At 35.5% G+C, this 1,745-nt stretch overlaps 1 protein-coding gene across 1 annotated transcript; it reads right to left on the bottom strand.

Moving 5' to 3' along the window:
* Positions 1 to 282: 282 nt before the first annotated feature.
* LOC119665419 (ATP-dependent DNA helicase pif1-like) lies at positions 283 to 1,311 on the bottom strand. Its single transcript, XM_038074649.1, has one exon. The coding sequence runs from the start codon at positions 1,309 to 1,311 to the stop codon at positions 283 to 285; it is 1,029 nt and encodes a 342-aa protein (XP_037930577.1).
* Between the last annotated feature and the right edge of the window lie 434 nt (positions 1,312 to 1,745).

The raw sequence follows: 1,745 nt of genomic DNA, 5'->3' as shown, positions 1-1,745 counted from the left end.
ATTTATATTTATATTTATATTTATATTTATATTTATATTTATATTTATATTTATATTTATATTTATATTTATACTAGGTAACCCCGCGAACTTCGTACCGCTCAACAGTCAATAAATGTTATATTAAATTATAGGTAAACTAAATTTAGAAATTTATTGACGTAATAAAATGAATACAAAAAATTTATTGTATTGAATAGTTTATTAGGATATTGATATATAATTAATTATTTTAATGGTCTGTCAGCAAGAACCTATGGGTTGCACTCCGATTGATTCTCTTCAATAAAGAACCTTGTGATATACGATATTTTTTGTTTTTTTATCAGGCGCAAGAACAAATAAAGCAGATGGTTTGCCTACACGTGAACATGCCACGTACAATTGACCATGTGAAAAACATGCATTTTCTAGATTCAGACCACAAACACTAAAGGATTGGCCTTGTGATTTATTTATAGTCATACCGAATGCAAGCCGAATAGGAAATTGAATTCGTTTAAACTCAAAGGGCATATCGATTGAGATCATTGGAATCCTCGAAATGAGAACTTCGTCACTTTTGAATTTTCCTTTGAGTATCATTGCGTGAATCACATTGGCCATCAGTTTTGTTATCACTAATCGCGTTCCATTGCATAGTTTTGGTTGGTTTAGATTTCGAAGCATAATGACTACCGAACCAATCTTTAATTGTAAATTGTGCGGTGGTAAGCCAGGCACATCCAAGGAGTTCAAAAATTCAGTTGGATAGTTGGTAGCTTCTTCTTCGTTTGTTACACAGTCAATAGATTTGAATGTATGCAGAGTACCAACGATTTGATTTTGAATTACAAAGTTTAAGTCATTCAGATCTTTGTTCTCAGCTGCCAAAATTGCTCGCTCACTCAACCATTTTTTGTTTTTATGATTATCAATGATGTTCGGAAATACTTCATTGATGAGTTCGTCTTTTGATGACACGAAATTGCAAAAATTTGATGGAAATGCAATTAATCCGCTCGATTCTTCAACAGCTACACGGCCATTACCGATTAACAGCAATTGCTTGGAGAACTCTTCAGCAGATGTATCGTTTACCAATGCAACTCTCATGTTTGTTACCAGCTGAAGTTTCTTCACATAGCGCCAAAGATTTGATGATTTAAGGCAAGCATTTATTTCGTCGGCAGCAGTCGATTTTGGAATGACTGGGAGTGTTTGGCGAAAATCGCCAGACAGTAAAATCATTGCGCGTCCAAAACATCTCGAGTCATTGCGAAGATCTTTCAATGTTCTGTCAAGTGCTTCTAATGCGCGTTTGTGAGCCATTGTGCATTTGTCCCAGATGATGATTTTAGATGCTACTAAAACTTTAGCTATTGCAGAATGCTTCGCAATATTACATATCGGTTGCTCGGTAGTTTGAAGGTTTAACGGCAATTTTAACGCTCAATGAGCCGTACGGCATCCTTCTAACAATGTAGCCGCTATTTCAGAAGAAGCAACTGCTACCGCAATGTCGGAATATCGCACGAACAGTGGCCAAAATTAAAGACATGAATGTTTTACCAGTCCCACCGGGGGCTTCCAGGAAAAAAAAGCCACCATTTTCTTCATTAATCGCTTTCATTAATTTTAAACTTCCTACTGTGGCGGATTAAATAGAAGTACATTAGTTTGAACTGATTGGTCTAATTCATGTCGATCATATTCACGTTCACGTTCCAATTCTCGATTAAATGCGTTATTTATTCCACGATCAG

Source organism: Teleopsis dalmanni, unplaced genomic scaffold (assembly GCF_002237135.1).
Source record: "Teleopsis dalmanni isolate 2A unplaced genomic scaffold, ASM223713v2 unscaffolded_contig_5154, whole genome shotgun sequence".
In the NCBI taxonomy this organism is placed as follows: Eukaryota; Metazoa; Arthropoda; class Insecta; order Diptera; family Diopsidae; genus Teleopsis; species Teleopsis dalmanni.
Note: the sequence above shows the minus strand (reverse complement) of the source record. Positions and strands in the feature narration are given on the sequence as shown.